General features: G+C 41.9%; 1 protein-coding gene across 2 annotated transcripts in view; it reads left to right on the top strand.

Moving 5' to 3' along the window:
• Positions 1-255: 255 nt before the first annotated feature.
• Positions 256-23193, top strand: part of kcnd3 (potassium voltage-gated channel, Shal-related subfamily, member 3) — a 109600-nt gene continuing 86662 nt past the window's right edge. For both annotated transcript variants that reach the window (XM_006785710.3, XM_006785709.3), the window contains exons 1-3: positions 256-395; positions 529-619; positions 1422-2601. In XM_006785710.3, coding sequence (XP_006785773.2) covers positions 1499-2601 — 1103 coding nt within the window. In that variant the 5' untranslated portion in view covers positions 256-395; positions 529-619; positions 1422-1498. The remainder of the gene's footprint in view (positions 396-528; positions 620-1421; positions 2602-23193) is intronic.

The raw sequence follows: 23193 nt of genomic DNA, 5'->3' as shown, positions 1-23193 counted from the left end.
GTGGATTCTTATATTCTCTGCTGGGATGAATCCTGTGGATCAGCTGATAGCACTTCAGTGCTGTGTGCGGGAATAACATTGGTTCAGCAGAGCACACGCATACTGTACAATAAGAACAGCGTTCGTGTAAGGAGAAGAAAGCGGTCTGACGTTTATATATTTATTTTCTGCGCATGGTTCTAAATCCCGATCCAGCTTCCCTTAAATGCAGTTTTGGTTCACAATCCGCCCTGCGCAGAAAGAGAGAGAGCGAGAGCGAGAGAAAGAGCGCTCCTCCTCCTCCTCGTTCCTCTTCCCAATACTCATCCCGAAAGCCAAGGTAATACGGTCCTCACGGCGGAGTCCTCTCATCATTTCTCCCCTCGCATAATGGAAACTGAATGAAAGCAGCTCTGGTACGTCCGTCACCGGTACTTTTCCGCTTCCCCATCAGCTGTAGTGTGTGTCTCCTGTGGTTCTCCTCCTCGCTAAATAACTTCTTTCCTGGTATTTTTCTTTTCTTCTTCTTATTTATTTATTTATTTCCAGACACGCTCTGAGAAATAACCAAAACCTGCGACTTGCCATTAAACTGCCCTGGAAGAAGGTCGTGTTTGTGTGGATGGAGAATTTTGAGTCGGTGAGTTCTACATTAATCAACGCTACAGTCAGCGTGAAGCTGCGGATACAAGTCTGCGATGTTTGCTTTCTCTCTCTCTCTCTTTAGTTCGGGAAATGATTCCGCTTTAACATGTCGCGTCTCCGGTTAGCCATGGAGACTGATTGGTTCATCAGCGCTATTGATACGGTGGTGGATCTGAGCGATCATAAAGTAGTTTGACTCATCTTGAGTAAAATAAAGATGCATCTACTGTTTTTTTTCTACTTGAAACTCAACAGGTCTCGACTATCCTGGATCACTTTTAAGGCGACCAAACCCACGGTTAAAAATGGAGCAGTTTTTTTGCGATGCAGTTATTTTTTGCCTGTTTTTAGTTTGTAACCTGTAAGATGCAGTAAACTGTCAACAGAAGGCTGCTGCTTAAGCTGTACCTCTACAGAGGGTGAGGAATTCAGCCTTGAGAAAGCTTATTGCAAGTCGGTAATCACATTAAAGCTCAGTATATGAAATAGAAATACATTCTGTACAAATCTGCGATGTTTAATTTAATTTTATCAAGATATCGTTTGTTTCCTCTGCTGGCCTGCCTTGTTACAATTACTTATGCTGTTTATTTTGTATACGTTGTTTTGTTATGTTCACATCTTTTTATTTCACTAGCTCACCATTTGTCCTTTTCCCTACATTCTTCAGATCCAAGTGGCTCATGTTTCTTTTTTCTGTTTTCTGATCTACTGATCTCGCTCTCCTTGCCTGTGAGGATTAAAACAGCACCATGTGCTACCTATCCTCATACACTCCCTCCTTTTCTTCTCTTTAGCTGGTAAATGAGCTGAAGTCAAGCTGGTTGTGAAGGTGCTCGACTTCTTCCCCCCTACGCCCCAAGCCGGACACAGCATGGCGGCGGGAGTAGCGGCATGGCTTCCCTTTGCCCGGGCAGCAGCCATAGGCTGGATGCCTGTGGCCAATTTGCCCATGCCAGTCGCACCTGCTGAAAAGAACAAGAGGCAGGATGAGCTCATCGTTCTTAATGTGAGCGGACGCCGTTTCCAGACCTGGAGGAACACTCTGGACCGCTATCCCGACACACTGCTGGGCAGCTCAGAGAAGGAGTTCTTCTACAACGAGGAGACCAAAGAATACTTCTTCGACCGGGACCCCGACGTGTTCCGTAGCGTGCTCAACTTCTACCGCACAGGCAAGCTCCATTATCCACGGTACGAGTGCATATCTTCCTATGACGAGGAGCTGGCTTTCTTTGGCATCGTCCCAGAGATCATCGGTGACTGCTGCTACGAAGAGTACAAGGACAGGAAGAGGGAGAATGCAGAGCGTTTGATGGATGACCAGGAGGACAACAAGGATGCCAAGCTGCCCAATATGACCTTCAGGGAGACTATGTGGCGGGCTTTTGAAAACCCTCACACTTCAACCATGGCCCTTGTCTTCTATTATGTCACTGGTTTCTTCATTGCTGTCTCAGTCATTACCAACGTGGTAGAGACGGTGCCCTGTGGCTCAGCGCCCAACCAGAAGGAAGTGCCATGTGGTGAGCGCTACACCGTGGCCTTTTTCTGCATGGACACGGCCTGCGTGATGATCTTCACCGTGGAGTACCTGATGCGCTTGTTTGCTGCACCCAGCCGCTACCGCTTCATGAGATCCGTCATGAGCATCATCGATGTGGTGGCCATCTTACCGTACTACATTGGCCTGGTGATGACTGACAACGAGGACGTGAGCGGCGCTTTCGTGACGCTCCGTGTTTTCCGCGTGTTCCGTATCTTCAAGTTCTCCCGTCACTCGCAGGGCCTTCGCATCCTGGGCTACACACTGAAGAGCTGTGCCTCGGAGCTGGGCTTCCTCCTCTTCTCCCTCACTATGGCCATAATTATCTTTGCTACCGTCATGTTCTACGCAGAGAAGGGTTCAAGCTCCAGCAAATTCACCAGCATCCCAGCCTCCTTCTGGTACACCATCGTTACTATGACAACGCTCGGGTAAGAGCAGAACAGACACCTCTTTTATCTGGTTGTGTGTGTGTGTGTGTGTGTGTGTGTGTGTGTGTGTGTGTGTGTGTGTGTGTGTGTGTGTGTGTGTGTGTGTGTGTGAGGGCACACTCGTAAATGCAAGTACCTGTGAATTTGCAAGTTTGTCTTCGTGTCTCTTTGCACCTGTTCAGTAAATGTTTGATTATCATTTGACTTGAAATGTCTGCTTGACTTTGTGGCCCAGAAATCTATAACTGCTTTCAAACTCTGAGTCACGCTTTCCAAGATATCCTTTGCAAACTTTATGCACGATGATAAGAAACTACAGAGAAAGGACACTTTGCAGTAGACTCCACTGTATTTTTACTGATGGTATTCTTCTGGGGAAAGAGCAGCCATCAAGATGTTCCCTCTCCATTATGGCTGTGCCAGTGCTTGCCTTTTATACGTCACTGATAAGAGGGAGAGAGAGAGCAAGAAATGCAGAGAGATGGGGACAGTTGAAAGCATCTTAGTGAGACAAAGTATTAGATGGGAAATATAGCGACCTCTCCAACTTGCCCTGTGGTTAGCACCAATGCACTTTCAGAATTAAATGAAACAATGGGAGCCTTCCTTCTCCGCTCTTTGTTACTAGATGTAGGTCTCGAAGTGCTTCAAAGACTCTGACGTAAAACAAATGCTTTCTCGTTCTAAGAGTCACACTGGTGTTTAGGTAACAGCAGAGATAATTGTTGGTATTAACAAGTAATTTTAAAAGTCATGCACGTTTCCAGTGTTGGCTGAACGGCTAATTAACCTGCAGTGCAGAGTTGTTGTTACTGTATGCACTCAATCATGAATTAGTTTGGATTGATCAAGGTGAACATGCGAGCACTAGGATGCATTTGTTGGTTTTTGTCACCGTGTATTTCCAGCAGTCGTTTTAATGGCAGTTAGAGGAACTACACATATATCGTTAATTTCACAGAGCACACACAGAGCTATGTGATGCAGCACTATTAGGCCTAATGGTAATGTGTTTTATGAGTGTCCCCTGTTGTGGATGTGTGAGTCAGACTGAGAGGCTGACAAATTGCAGCATCCTGCTAAATGTCAGAGTCATGGAGGCCATAAATGGCTCTGAGCTCATTGCTATAACACACTTGGCACCCTGTCGTTGTGCCATTCACAATCGGCCCAGAAGATCTGCTGTTGAGCAGGTCTTTGATTCTGAATCGGATCTTTGGTCTACAGACAGACTGCATTCTAGAAAATAGAATTACATTTTATGATTATAAATTTTATTTCCTGACAAACTGTAGGACGTTGTTTGCTGTCACAGCCCTCGTGCAGTGAGTGCCTGTCGCTTTCCACTTAATGCCAAAGTGTGCTCCTGTACAGCCACTCCCACACACACTGCAGCCCCAAAAGCTAGTGTCCAAGCCCCCTAATACGCTGTACGTGCAATGTCCAGTTGAGCTCGTGTGCAGGTAACCGTATGAAAACTTCACCGCGAGCAAGTGGGCATCAAGTCTCTGGCTTCCTACCCAACACGTCAAAACGAAACCTGTTGTGTGCTACATGTGTGAAGAGGCGACTTCACACTGACGCAGTTTCGGAGTTCAAATGTGAAAACAACTTAGAAGTTGTGTGTGTCTGTGTGTTTAGACTGGGGTAGTTATTGAGCTCGGCCTCATCAATAAAACAGGGGCCAGAAGTGTGTGTCAGAGTGACTAATGATGTGGCCCACTGCATCTGCTGACTAATGTAAACCTGCCTGACGTTCCAGTCTCTGCTCACAGTTTACGTCATAAACACAGTCACAGTCACAGATGTGCACTAAAGGGAAAGATTTGTCTTTATCTCTTTGACCATCTCTAAATGTATGCAAGCAGGTTTTATGACAGAGTTTACTTTTTTCAGAGTATAATATAGATAGATCTACTCCACTTACTTGCATTGGAATCTATCGAAAAGTATCAACTGTCCGCTGTACAGCAGTTTACACTCATCTAACTTAATAAGATGAGCACCAGTTACCACAGACAGTACTTTCCTTGACTCCTTGGCTTCCTGTCTCGGAGCCTCAGGGCTGAGAGTTGTGCTCTTGAGTGTTTCCTTCTTTGTTCTCCACCAAAATGCACTCACATCATCTTTACTCTCATCTTAAATTAAGTGAGCGTTAGCCCTTGTGTTTCTGCTGTGCCTCCTCTTGTCTTGTGCTTTTCCGTGTGCTTGTACATTTGTCAGATTGTGCTACGACTGCAACAAGGGTGCCCTCCCCGTGTCACTCAGTATATGCACCCTTTGACCGCTGTGGCTTTTTGATTGTTTTGTTTATCTGACAATAATCCGGCCTCAATCAGAATCCATAATCCCACTTCAGCGATGTGCAATGAAATACCAGGTGAATAGTTTCTGCTATTTTTGCTTGTGCATCTTTCTTCTTTGACAATGCAATTTCTTCAATAACAACCACATGGCAGAGGTGAAGAGAAACAGAGACCAAGCTGTGAAGAGTGGGCCAAAATTAGAAATGGAGAAAATACACAAGCATGCATCTATTTTTTTACTGTTTTAAATGTATCAAAAGCAGACTGCAGAGAAGAAACTTGCAGGGGGCGTACTTTTGTATGAACTACTTTTAGTACAAGCAGAGAACATATGATTTTCAACAGTAGACCTAAAAGGCCCCTGTTCCTTTTGACCGACTGGACAAAAAGAGGTTTAACAACTCAAGTGAGTTAGCAAGCCACCAACTGCCTCTCATATCACTTTATAGCAGGGCTAAAAGGCTTAGCTCAAATCCTGCAAATGAGGCAGACAAGGATGCAAGCAAGCAGGCACACAGCACCGAGGCTTTAGTTAAATCAGGGACATTTAGGCAATAGGACCTGTGAGGGATTTGGTTCTCTAGGTTGTTAATCAAATTGATTTTGACCTTAGGGTGGTGATAAAATTGAGCATTTGTCATATTTGGTTGAACCTGTATTATAAACTGGAGGAGGCTGAGAGCGCGCTGGTGTGTGTTTGTGAGGGAAACGCTGCAAACCTCATCGTCGCTCGTCCACCAACAGAAACCGTCGCGTCCTGGATAAGAAGAAAGAAAGAAAACTGAACTTCATGAATGTAATTTCTGACAGGACAGACAGGACCTGAGACTGATGTTTATTCTTTAAAGTGCTTTAAAGGCTTGAATTTTAATCACAGTAAATTATGTATCGCAGTCGAACCTCTAATAAACGAATAATACAGACGAAGCTCACATGAACTCAAGCTAAGTGAAAAACTCATCAACTACTTAATAAAAGATTTTTTTTGATTATGTTCTTTTATTTTAAATTAATATTTTAACCAATGAAAAAGAGTGTATGAAAATCTGACAGTGAAGATGTCGCTGATGTGTTGAGTCTCCTGAGCTTAACACAAACGTCTCACTCAGCTGTTAAACGAGTGAAAACTGGCTTCCATGTTTCTTTCAAATTACAGCACATGAATACAAGTGAAGTGAAAAATATTACTTCTTTGCAATGGCACCTGTCAAAAGGTGTGATGTGCAGTATTACGCAGCATTTGAACAGCTAGTTGTTGATGTTGATATGATGGAAGCAGCAATGCATAGTGACAGGATTGGGTGAGATCACCACCAAAACAAAACTTTACCAAAGTGGTCCAGTGAAGGACTCATACACAGGTGATGAGGTGATGAACACCTTTTCCTCACAGGTGTATGTAGAGGCCCGTATGACCTGAGCGCAGCTGCAGAGGCTAATGTAGCTGCTGTTGACCTTCCATGAAGAACAGCACATATTATTATTGTTATTGGCACGTGTGCATAAGAACTACAGTGTGCATCAAAATAAGAAGTTGGCATAGTTACATAACATCTACACCTGGTTAGAAGTTGTGCATGTTTTATCTGTGCAGTCAGTGTTACCAGGCTCTGATTTATGCATCATTTACTTTAGAGATAACAGCTGCAGTACATGGACATAATAATCAGTGCAGATAAGTGAGTATTGATTTGGGTTTAACAGAGGAGCGTCCATTGTTAGTGTTACTAATTAATATTTGAGTGTATGCCTGACGGGATTATGACTAAAAGCCAGCACCTAAATGTGAAGTCATTGACCTGCTGCCCTGAACTCATGAGAGCAGCAAAGAATTAATTTGGTCATGACATTAAGATCCAGATCTGATGGTCACCTCTTCTTCTCAGGGTCAAGATCATAACTGCGCTGACCTTCACAAGTCTGATATGAAGTTTGCAGTTTGAATGAAGCTTGAAGGGGACAGTTGTCCTAACTGTGACAACATGCAAACATTTAAACCTCAGTGAAACAGGTTTAACCCCTAACCCTAACCCAGATAGAGGTTTTGAATGCAGACAAAAGAGAATTTACCTCTAAAATCACGTGTTCACCAAAAATATCAAGTTTTCATATTTTTGATATTAGAAATTATTATTTGGGACAGACAGCTTCAGCTTGACCTACAGTATTAGAAATGATGGTTCATAGTTGAATCAGTGATATTGAGAGTGGAGCAACCCCAAAGCATCCGTCTCAACTGGTTTGGGGGTTTTCACCCAAACAGCTGTTTTGATCTGTTTCAAAGATGCCTGCTATGCTATGGCCAAGCAGCCCTGTCTTTACGTCCCATGTCTTTACATTATTTCACTTATATGCTCAATAATAATGTTAATGGAAATCCATAATATTTGGTTTGAACACGTTTCATTCTGAACGTACACTCCTACACTTTGAGCTCAGCAGTTGCAGTTGTTTCTTTGGGACTTTGTATTAAACCATCTGTCCTTGAGTTAAATTTGCTGCGTCCTGAAGAAATCTCAGTCGTTTAAAACCTATGGCACTTATATTTTATTTATCCTATAATAGAATCACTTAACAACAGTTGAAATGAAACTATAAACTCCTTGGAAGACATTTTTTTCTGAAAGAGAGGTCTTTAGCGCCTGGCATAATGACACTAAAGATTTCAGCAGCAAACCGACTGATGTCAGGGGTTTAAATAGGCTCCACCTGTCAGTAACCTAAAGACTTTAATCATCTACGCATGTTAAAGTGTGATGAATGTCAGTCTGTACTTTTTCACACATGACTCATGTGCTTTTGTATTCATTTATATTATAAAATGATCACACGATGGCATTGTACCACAAAATGTAAAAGAAATGTGAAGAGACCACGCAGCTTTTGTGTTGGAATTATTCTTGTAAACACTTAGACGGCATTAATACGCTGAACCAAAGCAGCTTGTTCTTCCTTCAGTATCTTTAGATACTACTTTATAAGATGAATTATTCATTTAATTCAGTCAGAGTGATTAATGGATTGCTTTTAAAAGGAAAATATATTGATAGAGATAATAGAGTTACTCTGGATGTTTACATTTACACAGTGTTTGGAGCGTTTTTCGGTACTTTGAACAGTCCAGACATCGCTTTCAGTGAAGGCAGACATCCACTTAACTAAGAACATGACAGCAGCCATGTTTCTTTATGGTTTAATTCTTGCCTTTATGTAAAAAAGGTATGATAAGTGTAAAATATTAATGACCAGCACTACAGCAGCAATGACTGCTCTTTGGTACAGTAGGTAAACAAAGGAGTGAGAAGGTAACCAGGGCACGCACCCATGCAGTCTCTGTGTAGCTTTCCTGTAATGAAATATCAGACAAATATCAGGCATACATTTAAATATTCATACACCAAATGTAACAATGCAAATAAACCAAACATCAGCACATACATGTGGCGTACGCAGCTGTTTCAGCTAATGGTCTTCACCCAAAACATTTTATTACAGACTGCAGATTCTCACGTGATAAGCACAATGCCACCAGTGAACATAAAGTCTTTGATTAAAGATCTTACTTTCTGTCTATATTCTTCAGAGGTTTTACGTGATCTCTGGGTTTTGCAGATTTTTCCATTTTTCTTTTTCATAGAAGCAGCTCATAAAGCCAGTAAGGAAAAGGCAGGTAGGAATCCAGCCATGTTTGCACAGTTTACACAACTGTAAAAAGACTGGAACAAAATGTTGATATATTACCGTTTATCAACTGCTTATCAAAAATGATGGTATAATCACTCCTGCTTACTTACATGGTGGATGTCGCCCCTACTAAGATCACGTGTCTACATTCAAATGTTTGCACTGTAATCGATGTGTTTTTGCCCCTTGAATGAAGGCTGATGTTCAGTTTGTTCTGTAACACCTTTAGAAAGTAATTATGTGCTGCCACGTTTAGTTTTACATCTACGCTGCTGTGGACTTATTGTAAAGGTAGAAAAATCAGAAGCAATTTTCCAGGGCTGTGGTTTCTAAGTAGGTTACACAGCAATAACGTGCAGAAGTTTCATGTTTCTGCTCATTGTATTAATTTAACTTACAACCGTCTCAATTATCAGAGAGAGACGGTGTCCACAGTGGAGTACCAAAGCTCAAAGAAGAGACCACAAATCAAAATTATGAGTTTCACCCTGCGGGATCTTCATAGTCACTGACTATAATGTGACGTTCCTCCTGTGTGAATATTCAAATAGCTCAGGTTGAGTCATGAAAAAAAAATCAATTACTTGCTTTCACCGTACAAACAGCAACAGTAATGGGGGGGGGAAAGGACCCCCCCGGGATTAAATGCAGCATCTGCTGCGTAATACATAACAGTACCGTGTGTAATGGGCAACATTTATGGGGGTGTTTTACCCCAGAGGCTGAGCTCTTTTGGTGTGACAGCATCAGTTTTTGAACGATGCCCTAAAAACCAAGTCAAGTTCCAACAAATAGGATATTTCATCGGCATCAAGAGTATGAGTCAAGAAACTGTTAGTTTATGAAAGGAGTCACAGAATTTTAATATAGGATTATTCTTTAATTATAAAAATTATTTTATTTAACAGCATTATCTTATTCACAAAAACTTTAACTGTTAGAGGATGTATATATTGCTCTTTAAAACATATTTACATGTTTTGCCTCTGTTGAGAGGACTGTTGTGTAAAACAACCGTCTATATGTGAACTTGAGCCAAATGCTATAGTGTGGTGACATGCAATAACCCAAACAATGTTTAAATAATACTCTGTTAATGAGGCTATACATTTTTTAAAGTGTAGGTCACTATTGTTATTTAGATTCATTCAGCCTTGAATGTGCAAATGTATCTTAATACATTAAAATATAGAATAAAGAGCCCACCTGTCAAACATACATTGATATTGCCATACACACTAGCAAAATTGCAAGCTTGCTATCTATCTGAAGCTGCAACAGGAGCAAAAATGTCCTTTTTTGTTGGGAACAGTTGATCCAAAAACCTCAATAGAGCTCTAAAGGTATCATAAATGTCCTATAGGAATAAATCAGAACAGAGTAAACCGTTCAAAAAGAGCAATATGCTGGTTAGTGGTGTGTGGGTACCTCTGCTTGTGTCTGAGGTCACATAGGTCAATGCTATCCTGGAGCCTTAAAAACTGGAAGTGATTCCTCTCAGCCTGCCTGGATTCTTGCTCCTTTCTTTTTGGCATCAATTTCACCCTCTTTTCATACAGAGGTCTGGATGGTTGCCATTTTTTGAAAAGTGATATTGAGCACCAAGCGTTTCTAGCTTTTTCAGAAATCCATTTACCTGGCCACCTGTCAGCTAGAGGGTGGGGAATGTTGTGGCCAATGTGACTGTGAAGGGTAATTTACAGGGAGGGTCTTTCAGCAAGGTATTTTATGCATGCACTCTAGTTTGCTTTTCATCCTCGGCGTGCCGTGCATGAAAATGCTGCGCTGTCGTAGGACGCTGTGTCCTGACGAACTTAATCTCGACTAACTGGGCAAAAGTGATTGGAGTGATGCTCAGGGTGTCGGAGCAGGAAAACCGTACGTCACACGTGTGAACATTTAATTATAGGAACGTCTCTCCCTGCTTTCCTGTCTCACTGTCTGTCACAGCTGATTGCCTTCAGCAATGGTCCTTCCAAACCTACAACACTTGTGCCCACTCCAATTCAATTACCAGCAGGCTCTCCATGAGGAGCCTGAAAATGAGTTGGTGATTATCAGTTTGCAGGGTGTTCAGCAGCATCCTGGACAGCTGATGGCTGCTGCCCACACTGAGACTCTTCTGATCATTTCCTGAAACATTAAGACTTTGTGATGAACGAGGGACGGCTGATACAAACTGTTGGGCAGATTGTTTGCCTGTTCCCCGGCAGTAACACAGCGTTTGGTGACTCCTATGACTTTGGTCCAGACTAAAATAACTGTTGGATGGATTGCCATTCATAGTTTATGGTCCCTAGGCAATGAACTGAAGTCACTTTATTATCCTTCAACGTTTCATCTCATTAAATATCTTCCTAAGATCTCACACTTCACCAGGCTCAGTTGTAATAGCGGTTAGCATAGTAACATCTTAATTCAGCTGTGGAAATTATGGGAAAAATAACATTTAAAGACCCTTTAATTCATACAAATTACACTTTGACACATGTGACCAAAAATCATTCCTAATGCGTGTTTTGATAGCAATCGCCTCCCCCAGCAGGATGCTCCATCCTGCTACAGCAAAATAGATAATTAATTATTTTTTTAAATAAACTCCAAAATGACTTCAACAATGCAACAAAGAGCCCAAGGTGTTTATCCCGCTTCCTGACGCCCCATATCCCAATCCAATTAAGCATCAATGGGATGTGCTAAATTCCTGCCACACGACAACCCAAAGGACCTGAAGGATCTGCCATCCGTCTGCCCAAAGGTCATGTGTCCATGCCCTAACAGGTCCCAGCTGGCTTGGTGGCCTGAGTGGAGCCTGACAAATAAAAGGGAAATAGTATTGATGTGGTGGATAGATGTAAATACGCTCTTGGTTTCGCTGCATAAAGCAGATTTAAGAAGACAATCACTTGGCTGAGCTTTGTTTCTGTTGTTTTATTGGCCTGGATGTAGTTGGCGGTGAGCAAACACTGAATGTAAACAATTATGGATTAGACTGTATTGTGTCTGTTGGTCAGACGTACGTATTACTGAGTGGATAATAAGGGCTTCAGTGATTGTGAGTGATAGTTCTCCATATATGTAGGCCAAGTTATAGAAATAAATCATTTCCCTGTAGAGATAATGATAAACGAGGTGTGAGTACTCTTCCCAGGTTTGTGGCCAGGCTTTTGAACAGGTAGACATCATTTGCTGGTGTTTTGTGCTCTCACTCTTGCACTGGCATATATGAATCTGCTCTCATTCACACACTCCCATTTCTATGTCTTTCTGGGTTTACTGTAATTCACCAACTGTGTTCTGTGCTGATTATCCAGGGTGACAAAAGCAATTGTTCTGCTACACTAAATCTGTGGGGATTAATGCTCGTCTCTGGAGCCGTTCCCTCTGGTTTCGTGTATGTGTGGGTTGTCTTCTTCTCTCCTTACTTTATTCGTTGCCATTTGATTTGGTGAGTTCATTTATTTAAAGATAAATAAAAAGGTAGCACTCAGTTAACAATTGAATTGTATTTGACCTCTGCTGCGCGCTGCTGTTCTTATGTCAGTACATGCAGGACGTGTCCTTCACAAAGCTATGAATCAACTTTCCCCATCCAGATGTCTTTGGGGGATTACACATGCTACGGGATTAATCCTGCCATGTGCCATATGACAGCACCAAGCACTGAGAGGAGCACAAAAGTCAAGTCATGGACTAACGTCATTAATAGATTTCAGTAAGCCTTTTTTTGCTTTCAGAGGTTGACTATATTAATTCAATTCCCAAACCCCTCTCGTAAGTAACCCATCCTCTACCTCTGCGCTCTGTGAGGAGCAAGGCCATGGTCTACTGGCGCTCAGTAAGAAGTCTCCTCAAAGGATTTGGACTAGCCTCGTTTCACAGGAGACACTGTGCATTATGTTTTAATCTTATTAGCATTGAATTAACACCGCATCAATGACCTGCTCCAAACAGAGTGCATTTAAGTCCATCCAGCTTTCAGCTGTTATGCAAAACAGAATTAGAAGCACTTCTGAAGGAAAGAGAATCATCAAAGGTATTCGTTACCTCTGCACAACCCACCATGTGAATGCATCATAAGGAAGCCGCTTTTAAGGGGAGATGGTCCGTAACCTTGGTATCGCAACAAGAACAATATACTTCAATCTTTCACATGAGGGACAATTGAGCACGTGCGGTGTGTGCAAATTGATTTTGTTTCTGTGCAGAGGCTCGGTGGAGAGGACATAACCTCTTTGTCCAGATGAAGTGTGCTGTGCAGAAGTGCTTCATTCTGGAAATGGGACGTAGGAGAGGCCATCTGAGTATGAGGGAAAGTAATCTGCATGTACGCCATGCGTATTTGTTAAAAGCTACATGATGTCATAGCATAAAATCAATCCACTGATGAATCATTGAGAATCTAATCTCCAGAAGTGTCCATTTAGAAACTTAAACTTAATTTATTTTGTTTTGTATGAATCTGGTATCTTTCTGAAATAATTTTGTACCATAAATCATTTTAGCAAAGATGTTATTTATCTTTACATATGACAAGAAATTTAATTTTACAGGCGAATGCTAAAAAGCTCAGTTTCATACTTAATCTTAAATCTTATCTGGCTTTATTGTTCGGCTGTGTTACTGCTTCCCCTTCTCTTTGCCTCTTCATAACACGTCTCAGGTCTTTTACTCATCCTATTGTCTGTCTCTCTCTGCCTCTCATATTTCATTTCTCTCCACCTACTAGGTAATATTGATATTGTGAAAACAAATTATAAGAAGTCTTCAGACCTCAGTTTGTTTTTAAAAGTGGAATATTTCCTTATCGAGTTGTGCATTGCAGTGCCCCACAGTCCATGTGAAGCTTGCATATCCGCTCCCTTATTTTCTGTCTCCCTCCCCCCTCTTCAGCACACGCACACTTTGAACCTGCATTGCTGCAGTGTACAAGCATCCACTCAAGCCCGGCTATATTACAATTAATTTGTCAGAGTTTTTGCTCTATGCTCAATAGCCTCGGGCATGTGCAGACACAGCAGGGGAATCATATCTCCCCAGCATGTTTATGAGGTGAAAGAGAAAACTATCCGCTGTTCATTATTAATATTACAAAAACCAAAGGGATGCTGGGAAGAGGGCTGAGTATGAGGACAAACACAGCCCACTGGTTTGATCTTTGCTCCTGTGCATCCAAACAGCTAGTGCACAAGATGATCACATGTCAGAGAGTATTCGTGATAATGAGTGGAAAAACACTTGCTGGAGTCTGTACTTCAATAAAGTTAATGCAGACAATTTCCTCTGCTGCTCTGTTTGTTGGGACTGTGAATCTTTATGGGGGGTCTTAGTAATAGCACAGCAGGGAAAGGAGATATCCAGTGTATTTTAATTTTTTCTTCACTCTGTATTACTCAGACTTACGATTAGTGGGATGAAAGGATAGAAGTCAGTCTGCCACCATTGAACTACGAAAAGATGGCAGCAGAACTGGACTCGGTGTGGCTGAACTGCTGTGACCAACACAGGCCACAGAAAAATAATACATTAATATTACTTTTGATAGCAAGTCCATAATAATTAATATACAGACTCAGAAACGTGATGTAAGGGCTGCGTTATCGACCCACGAAAAACCAAAGAATGAATCAATTTTATGACCAACAAAATTTGTCAGTATGTTTGATAAAAGCTGAGCAGTCGGTCTCAGCCTTCATGCTGCAGCTGCGTTCACTTAACATCACAGTCAAAGTTACTAACAAACAAATGTTTCATAGAAAGTGTTGCACTGCCTGCAGTCTGTGTTCATGCACACAGACAGTTGATAGTTTACAGTAATTTAAACATGAATTGATTACAAAGCTGCGATTGGTGCAGCTGACACGCGCTGCGTTGTAATGACACTGATCATCATTTTAATTTATTTTGTGTTTTAATGGCTGCCTCCAGCAGGATAACATGTCGTATGTCAAAGCTCACATCAAACTGGTTTCTGTAACATCATGATGAACTCACTCACACGGCCTCCACAGTCACCTTCATCCCGTAGAGCACCTTCATGTGGTGGAATGGGAGCTTCACTTTGTGGACAGGCAACAAATCTGCAATATTTACGTGATGCTATCATGTAAATATGAACCAAAGTCTATGATGAATGCTTCCAACACCGTGTTGAATCTATGAAGAATTCTGGTAAGTGGAGGGTTGACCTGTAGAAAACTGGACCCTTATAAACTGACGAGTGCAGACTACCAAATGAAAATGAAATCTGCATAAATATGAACAGTTCAAACTCTGATTTCTGGACATAGACGGTGAACGCTTTACAGCGGAGAGATTCCCTGAAGATGAATTAACCCTCAGAGATGTTTAATAAAAGTATGAATACACACTAAACTGGATTTAGATCAAAAAGCAATTTTCTTATTATTGAATAAATGTCACTTTTTATTTTTTATTTATCAAGCACTCTGAATGATAGCATTTGTTTGGCCCTGTGATATACAGGGATAATATAATAATCCCCAAAATTAATATTTTCACATTATGCACTGATTTCTAGTGATATTGCAAAACATGTCAGCAACTGTGCTGACTATTAAACACAACCCTTAGAAATGGACCAATGTTACGTTCAAAAACATTTTATCTATATGTGCTTAAATTGCTCCCTAAAAGTTTCCCACCTGCATCCAGAATGAAATCGGGTTGTATTTAACTTTATGAAAGTGTAAGACTAATAACACTACATTTATGAATAGTAAAACTGGAAACAGCCAAATAAACATGGAGTATTTACGCCTGCTGTTTCTGGAAGATATGCCTGCCGCTCTGCTGTGTTACACATTAAAATGCTTTACAGAAATTTATTTGGCCACTAAATCAGCATCAAGTGGTTACAAAAAATGCAAACTGTCCATTAACTGCTCGAGATAATAAATCCTTTTATTTCCTGTTTATGCAACACTCTATATCTCTCTTTTATAACCTTATATCCATTTAAAGTGATTCGTCTGCATGAGTAAAACCCCACTGCTGCCCTAAACTATTTATCTATGCATTCCAAGCTCCTATCCACCCACCTAATCAGCTCCTAATGACTAGTGGATGGTGGTGTTAGCTCCAGCCTAATGTGTGGATATAGATCAGACTTTGGTGATGGATGTCGTAGTCTGGGCCGTAATGAATGCTTCCAGACCAGGCAGACCAGGCTGGCAGCAGGTGGCTGTAAGTGGAGCAACAGCTTTCCAATAACTCCTCTTAACTGGGCACACTGTGTCCAGACAGAGCTCTGGACACACTCACCTCTCCGCCTCCACCAGCGGCTTTCTTTTCACACGAGATTAGACAAATCGGGTGCAAATAAGAGCCAAACACTTAAAAACAAAGTACTGAGTAAAAAGAGTAATATAGGGCTTGTGTGATTAATGCAATAAGAAACAATAGATATCACACCAGAAGCTTGGGGACTGTAGCTGTGCTGTAGGGGAGCTGTGACTCTTAAACAGATGCAGATGAGGTCTGGGCTGCTATAATTAGCAGCGAGTTGGGTTGTGATTTCACTTTCTTAAAACCTGTATCTTTGCAGATGATTTATCCACGACTACTCAGCTTGTTTGTTTGTTTTTACCGTTGCTGTTCATTACTAAAGCTTCTGACCGCTGTGCCCACAAAAACTGCTTTCACCTGCTCCCTTATTCATGAGAGGTCGCCACTGATTCGGCGTAACCTCAGAGGAATTTGTCTCCTGCCAGGATTGAACCGGAGAGCTTTTGCTTATCAGGTGAATGTGTAATTCACTGTGGAGCCAGCGTCTGACTGATGTCCCCACAGAGACTGAAAAACAGACGACATGAAGGTCTGAGGAACCAGACATTGTTAACCACTTTGTTTTAATTTGGAATAACTTTTAAAAGACATGCGTGTTATAAAAATGTGATGTGACATTTAAACTTTTACAGTTTCCGAGTGAAATGTGAGAATGTAGCTTCATACTTTTGGAGCTGGATCCATTCACAGAGCACTTGAACCTCATTCACAGAGCACCTGTGAAAAAGGGTGAAACTAACGTCACCGTGTCCTGTGACCTGACACTGTAAGGACTGTATTTAAATGCAGAGCAGAGGTGACTATACTATGGGCTCTTAGATTTCTAGGACAGAAGACAATTTGTTCAACAGGCCCTTATAAATAAACACTGTGATAAAAGGAGACGTGATTTGTTTTGGTACACAAATTCAATTTCTACCTTCAGTTTTCATTTCATCATGTTTCACTGGTCTTAAACGTGAGTCTGGTAGCCAGTTTGCTAAGTGCACCGAACAGGGAACATTTTAAACTGTCAGCAACACAGATTAGGAGCTGATCATAACCAGGACCATTATAAACCAAATGAGTGTTTTGTGGCTTTCACCTGTTTTTGTTTGTGACACAAATCTTATTTTCAGCTCGCTGTGAGTCTGCTGTTGTCATCAGCAGTTGCTCCGGCTTAGCCTTCTGTGCAGTCACCGTAAGTGCACCTCGTCATGTATGCGCATCACATGGAGCGGAGCTGACGAGAGAAGTGCAATCAAAGTCTGAACAAGTGTTGAAGAATGGATGAGTGGAGGGAAAGAGAGAGGACAGTTGGGGATTTTCAGATGTGTCAACTCACTTGACCCCAGTTAAGTCAAAAACGAATCATACAAAGCTGTTGGCATCATACTTGTTAAATACCTCCAGAGTACTGACCCTTTGCTGTTAGCTTCCTCCTAAGCTAGCTTTCCACCAGCAGGCGCTGCGGACAAAAGGTGTCGTAAACACGTCTACACACTGTCGCCCAGTTCAGCCTTTAAGTCCAGATTTGATATCAAAGCAAAAATATTGCTTAAATCTGAAAGGTATCAAAAAAATTAAAGTTTTATTGTCATTATTATACATATATGTACATATACGTAGCTACAAATGCAAATATATAAATTGTACATTTGAGTTTGTGGCAGATATCACTCTGTTTACGTTTGCAATGAGTGAAGACTACAAATGGATCCCTGTGGCACACCTAACATAAGAGTGACTGGAGTCTACTATCTAAGTTTACACAAGCATATTTGCACTTTCACTGCTGTCTAATGCTCATACTGATCTAGCATCACATAGCTTATTAAAGCTCAGATTTAGATTATCTGTTTTATTAACCACTCCAGTTCACTTTCATAGGGAAAAAGGTTGCTAACTGTACACCAGAGAAACAACCAAACAGGGAACCAGCTTTGACAGCTTCACCTCACTTTGCTGTTTTATTTTTTAAAAATTGAGCTTGTGCTCACACATTAACTCTGTAAGCTGCTAAAACATCCATGCATCCTCGCACTTGAACAGTGGGGGGGCGGGGTAGACCCTGGACACGTTGCCAGTCCTTTACAGCGCAGACAAACCACATGCTTCACATCAAAAAGTGCCATAAACAATTACAACCCAATGCACTCAAAGAAAAAACTAGCCACAATTACAGAAATATTGGAGAGCATTGTGTTGAGCATTGAGCAACAGAGACATTTTTCTCAAGGTTTAAAGTAGATCAGTGAGCTCACCGCACACGGGGACAGTTGCCGACTGTGATGCAGAATCTCATCAACACATTCAATTTGTTTGGCAGCTTTTGCGTAAGATCATGCTTTACAACTAGATGATTTAAGGGGGGACACTTCCTAAATCATAATGAAAGATGTCAGTCAGTGTCCTCCTCATTTGTACTAGTTAGACACATTACTGCAGACGCATTATACTGCTAGTAAGCGAGCTCGGTCCTTACTGCAGTCAGACAGTAAGATCTGAATTGTATCGTAACGCTGACACACAGAGAGATGCAGAGGAAAGAAACAACAGATGATCAGGGAACAAAATATATTGTTTTAAGAAGAGGAGAGCAGTGATTGCCAAGTGTGTCTGTGTGTATGTGTGTCTTCTTTTCCCGTGGAGAAGCTCTTAGTTGTAAACTTGGCCTGTGCTCCAGACTCCAGCTGTGAGGTCATTGATGTGTGTTCTCTACAGACGCCATGCTGCTAATGCTAACAGATTTGAGCCAGGCCCCATGGAAAAGCAGACACACCAAGACCCTGGCCAAGTGTTATTAGACACTCACAGATGGCCTCTTTTGAGGATTTATCATCTCAAATATATGTTTTTTCTGTACCTGTGTCCGTGCACGTGTGCATGCAGGGATTCATGTGTAGGTTTATGGATTAAAAACAATGATATTAGAAAAGCTCATTCAAAAGAGCGTTGTGTCTTTTGCAGCTCTGCCTGTTTTAGGATTTTGGAATAAAGCGTGTTTGCGTTTCAGACATCACGGTGTGCAGAGGCGTGTTGGCCTAACTAGTCAAATTGTTTGCATGCCATCACAGGCTATCAGATAGTCTGTGTTTCTCCTAAAATATCAGATGATGTTTGTGTTGCTTGATGGAAAAGCTCGTTTTCCTCAATTTTATTTTATTTGCTAACGTCCAACACTTTGTTCACAATCAGATAAAGTAAGACAGCTTGTTAATCTCTTCCCCTTAACAGTGTTTGTCATTTCTTTTTGGACAGCAGCTATTGTGATTGGTGGTTGCTGCTATTTTTAGCTTCCTTTGTCATGAATGCTCCGCAATCTTCTTGTGTTCCCTGCAGGTGTGGAGACTAAATACAAGGCTGTGGTGATTATATTAAGTCTGCAACTCAGCCAAAAAAGCCAACAAGACCTCAGGGTGCGATGAAGAACGAGGCTAATATTAATATGCATCCTCAGGTTCACACTTGAAATACAATTATTGCTATTTTTCACACAGCAGCTGCGTGGGACGACGCCGTTGATACCAGTCATTTTGTGACCACCTCGACCCAGAATTATGTCTCCGACTAGTAATTGATTACTATGGAATTAGCTGACTTCCTCTAAAGGCAACAGAAGATTAGCAAACAGTAAAGCCAAGCACGTTGGTACTTACCTCACACTGATGTGAGTGAGTGCAGCCTCTCAGAGTCTTTAGAGCGGCTCTTAAACATCGTAGTGCTGCTGTTAAATATGCATGAGTGCATTAGTTACAGTGCAGACCCATACAGTACTATTTTCTGATCATATCTTATGTCTCTGCCTGTCGGACCTGTTTTGTTGTTTTTGCTTGACCTGTCCAGAGAAAGATTCAGAAAGACGGAGACAGTCGAGAAGCGGTATCCATTGGAGACTGATGCAATTACGATTAGACCAAAGTCAGAGGACGGTGCTATTCATCAGGCCATTTATGAGGGGATCATCAGATAAATGCTTTAGTAAGTGGAGGCCAGTCACAGCACGGGGTGATTGATGTGATAGCCATATAATCCAGTAAGTGGCTGTGGTCCCTGCACTGCAACATTACAAAGATGTATAGCAAAACTAGAAATCACATTTGAAATAGTTTGGTAATTTGGCCACGGTGGATCTGACTCACATTCTGTGAGCGCATTTATTGTGTTTAGTGCGGTGCTTGAGAAATCGTCCGGATCTGTTACTGTTGCAATGGTTTGATGTTGCTAAACAATGGGGACTTATTGATCGATGTCCCTTCATCCATCTCTTTGATGTGCGTGTGTGTATATCCATGCATCTTTCCCCCCAAAGCCCAATCATTTTGGGATTAACAAGTTATCGAATGGCCTTGTGAATATAATCCTGATTTGATTTCTTCATGATATCATTTTTTCTCCTGCTGCTGTTTCCTTAGTGCACTCAGTTTAATATCAGCACATTCAATTTGCTGGGTTTTATGGAGGCTTGTGGCACCTTTGCTTCCTGGCAGGGAAAGAAAATATTGGGGCCAACAGTTATCTTCAGTCACTCATCTGAAAAATAGACGGTAATTATTGTAGTTGCGCTATCCGCACCGAGATTTAATGTTACCACTGAAAGTTAGGACTTACCGTTCAAATGTGAAAATACACTCGGTGCATCACAGTCTGCAGAAGTCTCTGGGGTTTGAACACCTACTGGCATATATCACACATGCAGGATAAAAATAGAAACCATCTACACTCCCATCATCAGCCTCCTCCTCCTCTCTAACACCACCTTCCCTCCCTCCTATTATCTCCTCTATCTCAACACATCTCTCTCTGCTTCTGTCTCCTCCCAGCCCATTCACATTCATGCAACACACCTCTCACTCACCACTGTGCAGACTATACTGCATATATGTTCTAACAATGGTTGCGTGCATGCTAGTTCAGATGAGGTATAAGCTTTTCCTTTTTTTAGGTGTCATATTTTTAAACTTGTCATCGGCTGCTCGGCTGTTTGTGTTTCCGTGGTAACCCTGGGCTGTAAATGAGAATTATCTGTTGAGTGCATAATTATAACGCACATTCGGAGCAGCAGAGATTCCCACCTAAGAGGATCAGTGGTGGAGAGTTAAGAACCTCCATCTTCACTGTATTCTTGCTCCAAAAGTGTGCACCTCCATCTGTTTCGTTATCGCCTTTTCTTCGTCTCGATTTCTCGCTCATAACCACAGCTATATGTTTAATTACAGAGATGATAAAATACCGTCGTGAGAGCGTCTCCATTACGCCCTCTTTCCCCCTCTGTCAAACGGTTCTTCTTTCTGCACCACGTGTTCATACACTGACTCATTGTGTGTTCCCCCATCTACATCAGACACCTGTTGTGGCTCTAATTGTATAGTGTGACTGTTAATCACGATCAGATTGTCATCCACGTGGCCGTATGCGACTGCGCCTTTGTGAAACTCGGGCAGGAACCAGCTGTTCCCGTGAATAGCTCTTGGCTTTCACGAGGACCGTTTGCCAGCTTTTGGTTGAGGGTCGGTGCATGTGTGAAATAAATTGAACATCTACTCCTTGGCCCATTAGTTCTGAGATTCCATTTTGTTTTGCTGGTATCTTTGTCTTGTGCCTCCTCTCCTCTCTGTCTTTATAAAGAAGTGTACGCGTGTTTATGTGTGGATGCTTCCCTACAGGCTGCTTGCTGCTGCTGATTGCACTGGCCATTTCCCTCTGAGGCTCTCCCTGGATGACAAATTCACACATCTGTTATCAGCCTCCTCTTTCCCACAAAATCAATAGTCCCTCCTCAGTTTTCTCTGCATGTTGGGGAGGGTGTTGCTGCACTGTCTTCTTTTCACCACTGTAAATGACCACGGCTAACCACACACATGAAGAAAACCATGTCGAATTTCAGTGAGACCACGTAACAGTTGTTGAACACCAGGTACAAAAGCCACGAGATGATACTAGTGGTTAATGTGAGGCTGTAGCACGAGAAAAGCACCAGTGAGAAGAGCCATTAAGTCTGCTTAGTTACACAACAGATTCTTTTTAAAGTTCAGCCAGCATGAGTTACTGAACGTGTCACGCCAAGTAAAATATACTGAGGAAAAACCTGTTTTGCCTTTTTATGACTTGTATTTGTCAAGGACGTGTTACTGTGTTATTTCATCTTTCAAACTTGCATGATTTAGCACAGATAAATAAAAGAACAGGCAGAAGTACACAGGTTTGTGTCTCTGTGTTATTATATTTGTGTGGAGCAAAGAAGGGAAGAGAAGGGGGGGATGTGTAGTCGGCTACTTAATTAGGAACACCTGTTCAACGGTTTGTTAGCTCAAGGATCTAATCAGCCTATCCATGCCAAAAACTTTGACTGTGGCGTGGCTGTTGGCACCAGAGAGGCTGGTATGAGTATTTCAGACTGGGACTTCCCCACACCACCATCTCAACGGTTTACAGAGTCTGAAGAAACAAAACATCTCCAGTGAGCAGCAGTTGTGTGGGAGAAAATGTGTCATTAATGCCGCAGGTCAGGGAAAAATAACCAGAATCCTGATACGAAGGCAACAGTGTAACTATTTGTTGCAACATGGAGATGAACTTCTCTGAATGTCCAACACTTAGCAGAGCTATAGCTTCAAAAGAACAACACCAGGTGTCACTCCTGTCAGCAAAGAGGAAGAAACTGAAGCTACAGTTTATATGGTCTCGCAAAACTGGGCAACAGAAGACTGGAAAACGTTGATCTGGTGTGATGAGTCTTCATTTCTACCAAAACATTCAGATAGTTGGTTCAGAATTAGCCATAAACATCATGAAAGCATGAATGGATCCTACCTTGTGTCAGTTATTCAGGCTGTGAAGGTGCAGGAGGTGTTTCCTTAATCCACTTTGAGCCCCTTAATACCAAACAAGGCTGATGTCCATCCCTCTGATCACCATGCACCCATCTTCTGATCTATGCTTCCAGCAAGAAAACACATCATGTCCCAAAGGTCATCATCTCAAAACGGTTTCTTGGATCTAACAAGGAAATCACTGTACTCATATTGCCTCCAAAGTCACAGGATCACAGTCTATCAGAAGACCTGTGGGATGTGATGGAACATGAGATTTACATCAGGGATGTGCAGCCAACAAATCTGCAACAACTGTGTGATGCCATCATGTCAATACCAAAAACTCTGAGGAATGTTTCTGGCACTTTGTTGAATCTGTGCCGAGAAAACTGAGGCAGGTCTGAAAGCAAAAGAAGGTCCAAGGTTCACGTATGTGCATGTAAAGGATCGACAGCATGGTGACTGAGTAGCATTACTGCTGTGAGCAGCAGATACGGACG

Source organism: Neolamprologus brichardi, chromosome 20 (genome assembly GCF_056152115.1).
Source record: "Neolamprologus brichardi isolate AB-2024 chromosome 20, ASM5615211v1, whole genome shotgun sequence".
NCBI classification, from domain to species: Eukaryota; Metazoa; Chordata; class Actinopteri; order Cichliformes; family Cichlidae; genus Neolamprologus; species Neolamprologus brichardi.
The sequence above is the reverse complement of the archived record's forward strand: the minus strand, read 5'-3'. Positions and strand labels throughout refer to the sequence as shown.